This window comes from Anomalospiza imberbis, chromosome 21, assembly GCF_031753505.1.
Source record: "Anomalospiza imberbis isolate Cuckoo-Finch-1a 21T00152 chromosome 21, ASM3175350v1, whole genome shotgun sequence".
NCBI classification, from domain to species: domain Eukaryota; kingdom Metazoa; phylum Chordata; class Aves; order Passeriformes; family Viduidae; genus Anomalospiza; species Anomalospiza imberbis.
In genome coordinates this window covers 5,226,673-5,233,336 of record NC_089701.1, presented here as the reverse complement: position 1 = coordinate 5,233,336, position 6,664 = coordinate 5,226,673, and the positions used below count along the sequence as shown (strand labels likewise).

General features: G+C 51.4%; 1 protein-coding gene across 1 annotated transcript; it reads right to left on the bottom strand.

Annotated features, from left to right (window-relative positions):
* Nucleotides 1-290: 290 nt before the first annotated feature.
* Nucleotides 291-4,743, bottom strand: PTGES (prostaglandin E synthase). The gene is made up of 3 exons (XM_068211299.1): nt 4,529-4,743; nt 3,084-3,166; nt 291-1,159 (listed from the first exon to the last, which is right to left on the bottom strand). The coding sequence occupies exons 1-3, from the start codon at nt 4,634-4,636 to the stop codon at nt 910-912; spliced, it is 441 nt and encodes a 146-aa protein (XP_068067400.1). The 5' UTR covers nt 4,637-4,743; the 3' UTR covers nt 291-909.
* Nucleotides 4,744-6,664: the final 1,921 nt, after the last annotated feature.

The following is a 6,664-nucleotide window of genomic DNA, read 5'->3' as shown; positions in this document are numbered from 1 at the left end:
CTTTGGGAGAAAACTGTCTGGAAACCCCCTGTTTTGTGCCGGCATTTCAGACATTCCAGAAGTCCCAGAATTTGTGTCCAGCAAATGTGTTCAGGTTCTGTGTCCAGGGTAAAGGATTCCTGCTGGCTTCTCCAGGCATTCACTCTGCATCTTGCTGCGGGGAGGCTGAGATGGAAAAGCCACAGCTGCTGCTGGCTGGGAGCTGCCGGGAGCTCCAGGGTCCTGCCTGCAGTGAGGCTCCTGGCAGGGAGCTGTGTGCTGTGGCGTGAGACGAGGTGGCACTGGGAGCACTGAAAGCTTCAGTGGCTTCGCAACGTCACCCCTGAGATTTTGACTTCCCTGTTACACTGCCTGGAAGGCACCTGCCTCCTGTCCTCCTTGGTGGAGAGGGAACCTAAGGGACTAAATCCTAAGGAACTCACATTCCCAGAGATGCACATCACTGGGCAGGAGAAGAGTGGCTGCTTTATAACCTCTGCTACCAACCACATCTGCTGACTAAGAGACTTTGTGGGACCCTCATGATTTTCCCTGCCTGATTCACGGGATATTCATGACCAGGAGGACAAGGTCACAGTCACAGTTCCAAACACAGAAAACCTTTCCCTCAATGACCCCTTTCTCAAGGGGTAGTCCATGTGCTTTCAACCTCTCATCCTCAGCAGGAGAGAGAAAAACCTGCCTCCACATCCCCTTCCTGCATGTCCCTTCTCTCTGGTGACTTCTCTGACAAATTCCGATGGCAGTGGAATTTCATCAAGGCTGCAATGAACCTCCTCAGGGTGCAGGTGACCTCCCTGGTGACATCTCTCACACACACACACACACTCTCTCTCTCTCTCTCCCCACTAGCAGGGGGGCCCAGCAGAGTCAGGATCAGGGGGTTTGGCTGGTCGGTCTCTCCGGTTGTTACCAGTACGGGGTGGTGGCCAGCAGGATCTGCAGGGCCATGGAGAAGCAGGGCAGCTGGGCCACACTGTAGGCCACGGAGCGTATGGGTGCCCTCAGCTGCAGGAGGTAGGCAACGGTGTGGATGATCCGTCCCACGCAGAAGATGAGGAAGTGGATCCTGGCCACTGTGGGACTGGGATCCAGCAGGGAGTAGATGGCTCCGAGGAAGAGGAAGGGAAAGATGTTCTCCATGTCATTGCGGTGGGCCCTGAAAAGCAAGATAAGGTTGTTCCTTGCCACTGGAATTCCCTGTTTTCTCTCATTCCTTCTAGCCAGAATATCCATTCCTAGGTGCTGCTGGGCTTCTTCCCCACTGAATGGGGCAAACACAGCCCCCAAAAGGGTCAGTTCTCCCTTACAAACAGAGGCAGGAGAATGTCACACCTTGTGTCTCTCCCTTGGGATGCTGAGCTCCTGAAACTTTCTCTCTGTGACTGGGACGCCTTTGCCACAGCAGATGACAGCTCGAGAGTTGGAGCTTTCAAATAAACAGAGCGGAAGACAGACTCTGTGAAGCTGCGAAAAGCTCAAAACTGGTGTGGTGCCAGCACGGCATGGCCCCAGATGTGGCCATGCTACACAACAAAAGGCAGTTCCAGACCACAGCTTCTCCAGTGGAGAAACTCACAGGATGAGAGGGGTTGTGGTTTCACCTCTCTCCATAAATGCATCCAAAGGGGACTGGGGAGGAGTGACCCAACGACCCCCACACTGTGGCTGGAGGGGATGCTGTGGCCATGTGGTGACACATCAGCACTGATGGAGCCAAACCCTGTGCTCCAGCTGAACATGCACCTGCCTGGGTGTCACAGCGTCACTGCCACCACCCACAGCGCTAATGAAACAGGACTGGGTCAGGCCATGAGTGTGGGCTGTGCCCCTCCTCCCCAGGCACCATCCTCTGAACAAACCCCAAGGACTTGGGGGTTCAGCAGGGCTGGAAGGACAAATGGAAGAAGAAGGAGGAGAAAGGAGAGAGCTGCAAGGAAGCCAGGGGCCTCTCTCAGAGGCACGAGGTAAATGTCCTGCCCTGCTCTGTCCCTACCCTGCACAGACCCCTGGCTCTGCACCCCTCCAGATACAGTCTGAGATTAAAAGCTGACGTTGCCCTTGCTCTGGTGAAACACCTTGGGTCGAATGTGTCTTATCCAGGGCTGCAAATACATCAGCAAGGACGGACTCTGAGAGCTTCAGCTGCCCAAGTCAGATCCCAGGCTGCCCCAGGTTTTTGCTGCAGCTCCAGCTATTTATTTTTATGGAAGTTTGTTTATCCTGAATAATCAAAAGAAGATTGTGATTATTATTTCTGCTATTATTTTATTTTTGCTAGGAAGGAAATGGCTCATTTTCCATCCTCCTCCTCCCCCTGGCAGCCCTGCAATGAGGTGGCACGGGATGTTTTCTAAAGCAAATGCTGGAGGCAGTGGGATATGAACAGTGAGGTCCCCATGAGCCCAGGGCTCAAGGACAGCAGGGCACAACTCCAGTCCCTTTCCTGCACATCATCAGCAATCCAGCCCAGCACTTGGGGCACCTCCTTTGGTAAGGGGGACAGCAAATCAAGCCCAGGGTTGAATAATCCCGTGTTTTACCTCTGAGAAACTGTGATTCTCACAGAAGAGGGGTAACATTCAGAGTTTGCCCAATCAGAGAGGCGAAAGTTATTGTAATCCTGTTCGGCCTTTTCCCAAATCCCCAGAAAGGGCAGCTGCCTACAGCACTGGGACCAGTCACTCTGTTGCCTGCCCAAACTGTGCAGGGATCTGGGGTCCTGTCACAGCAGGACACAAAGAGCCTTTCAGCGTGGGTATGGGATGAGACACTGGGAATCTATGGGACTTTGAGCACCTAGGAGCGAGCTAGTCAGAGCTGGATGTTGGATGTTGAATGCAAACCCGGATCCTTCTCTTGCCCTTGCTCCAGTGCACACCAAGTTTCTGGTAAAGATTAAACTGCTCTCGTGTGCAGGGTCCCACAGCAGAGCTCGAGGCAGTCTGACCATAGAATATTAGTAGAATATTACTTAATTAGTGAGCCCTTTAGCTTCCTACTTCTTGTTTGCCAGCAGCTGGTGTAGAAGGGATGGTGGCACCAGGAATGCTGGCAGCAGAGAGAATGCTGGCACCGCTCACCTGCGGCACCGCTCCACGTCAGGGTCCTCACGGCAGAACTGCAACCCCCCATTGCGCAGGGCGTCCTCCGGGTTTGCAAATGCCTGTAAGAGACAGTCCCCACCTGCTTACAGTCTTCAGGAGCCTCACTGGTAGAAGCTTTGCCCCTAACCTTGAAGTCCTGTGGGGATTTTCCCTGCCCAAATTTGTTACCATTCTTCATAAAAATGAGGGTCACTGCACTTCCATGCACACTGTCCTGCACTTCCCCAGGAGTTTTCCTTGCCCTCCAAAAAACCCAGTGCTGCCTGCTGAGCAGGTCTCAAATGAGGGTTTCAAGGCAGCTCCCACCTCACCCCTGTCCACTTCTTCCCATGAAACCCATTTAGAGGAGACTTTGCCAGCCAGCAAGATCACCGCTGGCAGAGAGCTTGCAGACACGATGCAGCCTCCAAAAGATAACCAGGACTGATAGATTAGAGAATATTCCCTGGCTGGCTTTTTGGCAGTGGCACTGTGTGGCTTTCCCACAGGGAAATGGGATCCTACACTAATAAAGTTAAAAATTAAAATTATTTGTGTGAGCTCCTCGCCTATGCTCAAAAGCTGTCCTCAGGGACCTGGCTACATCTGACAGCTTCTTTTTGCAGCCTGGAAAGGGCCCTGGTGCTTTCTTTAATTGTTACAAGTCCAAATTGTCCCAGGGCTGGAGCATCATTTAGAATCACAAGGGGAGAAGACAATTCATTTGTTACAATGATGCCACAGCACAGGGTATTTGTATTCTAGCTGAGACCAGAAATGTCTCCCTCCCTCTCCACTGACGCAGTTGGAAACTCCTCAAATACTTTAAAACAGATTTTACAGAAAGCTGGGTTTTATCAGGAGCTGGGGTGAGGGTAGTAAAAGTCCAGTTGGCCCCAACTCCTGACGGCAGCTGGTCCTCCCTGTATTTTCCTCCCTGACCAAGAATCATTTCCTCCAGCTATTGTTTTATTGCCCACGACTTGCTGCTCTCCTGGAGCATTCCCATGGCCAGTCAGCCTCCAAAAGCTCAAAAGCTTTCTGCTACACCGCAAGAAAAAAGACCATTACAATGATTTCTTCTTAAACTTTTTTTTCCCCTTCTCCTTTTTTTTTCCCAGATCCTGCAAATTAATGTAAACAGACTCTTTCTAGAAGCATCTCACCTGCTTGGTATTTTAGATCTTATTATTGTTTAGATTAGGTTTCCAAAATTATAAACATCAAAGTACAGATGGTAGAAACAAACAAAAAGGGTCAAATAGAAGTGAGATATTTATCTGCTGCAGCTATGAAACAAGTTTGCTTTCAGCTGAAGTCAAAGAAAACTCAGCTTGCTTCAGGAAAATGTTGTTGTACTTTAGAGGAATAGAAGAAGAAAGCAAAATCACAGAAACTCAAGCAAAGAGCCAGAAAGGGACGAGAAGGAAAACGAATCTTACCTTCTTTCTGAGTCTTACTTGCCCCGTAATGATGGCAACGACATACATTTTTAAAATCAGAATTGTGCTGTAGAACGTGAATGACAGGAACACCTTATTTTCCATCATTTTGGGAAAACGTGCTGCTTGGTCCCTTCAGCACCCAAAACCAGGGAAGATCCTGGGCTGCGAGAGAGCCCCGCGGGAGAGGCAGGAACAGCTGCGTTTAAACACAACACAAATCCTCTCATTTTCCAGTGAAAGCCCCCAGCCCCTGTACCCCCGCCAGGCTGCCGGGACAGTGAGGAAACCCCAGCCAGCACATGGAACAGGCTTGCTCTGCTCCTCACACCCTGCCACCAGCAGCTCCCTGCGGATGAGCTGCCCGAGCCAGGGGACAGCGCCCTCGAGGTGGGAGCCTGGCTCACAGCTCGACCTCCGACCTCTCGAAACCAGCCCGGCCCCATCCCCGCCCCAGCTCCCCGCGGTCCCGGGGCACCGAGCGGCGCAGAGCATCCCTCGCCCAGCCGGGCACTGCTCACCCGCGGAGCGAAGCTCTGCAGCCGTCGAAGGAGGAGTTAGGGAGAAGGTAAGCGCCTGCCTCAGCCGCTTCCAGCCCTGCACTGCAGCCCACTCCTCCGTGGCCACGCTTCCCGTCCCGCCCAGTGCTGGCAGAGGCGGCCAACCCTCTCCTACAGATTCACCTGCGAGGGATGGACAGGGGACACAGCTGTCCCTTGGCCCAGCAGCGCCCGCCAGCCGCCAGCCTGGGCTGCCCCCGCACCCCTGGCTGGGTGGGGAGCCCCGGGAATGACCAGCCTGGAGCTCAACCAAGAAGTGAAGAGCTGCCTGCCCAGCTCAAAGGCAGCTCGCTCTGAGACGACGAACCAAGGCAGCCAGATGGAATTTTGTCCTTGGTTTAGAAAGTGCCATGTGAATTTGGAGCTGGTTTTTCCTCAGCCATCAAACATTGTGGAATGAAGAGTGGGATCGGAGCCTCTGCAGGCAGCTGGGCTGCTATTTAATGCAGACTTAACTCCTTCTCCCCCAATGCTAGCAGCAGCAAACTTCAGGGAGCCAGAGGCATTGGGGCTGACAGGAGCTCTCCAAGTTTATTAGAGTGGAAGGGCTGGATTTGGTATTCATTTCCTTTACACAGGAGAAAAACAAAACAAAACAAACAAAACAAAACAAAAAAAACTTATTTCAGGAAAATAGAAAATTCTTTGCATTTGCATCTGAATCTTCCTCATGGCCATTCTGCCTTGGTGCTGCAAACCCAAAGACAGTCCACTGCTCCATGCAATGCTCTGGCTCAGCCTCATGACATCTGAGGTGGAAGCACAAAGGTGGGCTACACATGACATGTGTAGGTGGAAGCACAAAGCAGTGAAGAACACACAAAGCTGGACATGCAATGGGACCTGCAGTGCAAGCAGAGAAACTGGATGTAGCTCCTGTGATTTGTGTTGCCATGGCATGGGGGTGAATGTGGAGTGGAGGCCATGTGGTCTAGTTTTCTACCCAATACCCAGAAAAGTTTTGACAAACCAAAACCTCCTACCAATAGATATTCTGGACAACACGCCCACAAATAACAGAAGATTTGATCACCATTGGCAGCACTTTGCACTATAATGGTTAATAAGATGTAAAAGCTGGCCAGCTTAATATCTAGCTGGCAGGCAAGAATTTTACTTGAAATCCCAGGAACAGTTTGGCAGATTTGTCCTCCTCTCCCACCCCACAAGGGTCATCTTTTGGTAAGTCTTGTGTCCCCAGATATGCTGAGTGTTAACCTGGGAAATTAAGATTGTGGTTGCCATTGTATTGTCAGTGCCCTATAAAGCCATTTTGCAGTTCAGGCAGTTATCATGGGCAATCCAAAAGAACCATATATGTGACATTCAATAAATTGTGCTATTCCTGAACCCAGCTGGCTCTTTTGAATGTGACCAGACCTATAATTCACAGACTGTTGGTGCACCTGGCATGGGGCCTTATAGTTATGTTTTTTCAGCAGTGCAGAGAGACTTTGAAAACCCCAAGCACTTGGTTTTAAGGGGAAGCTACTTGCAATTGGTCACCACTCCCCTGGCATTGGAGGCTGCTGCAGAATAAGTCCTGGCACAGCCCAGAGGGGAGCTCTGCAGCCTC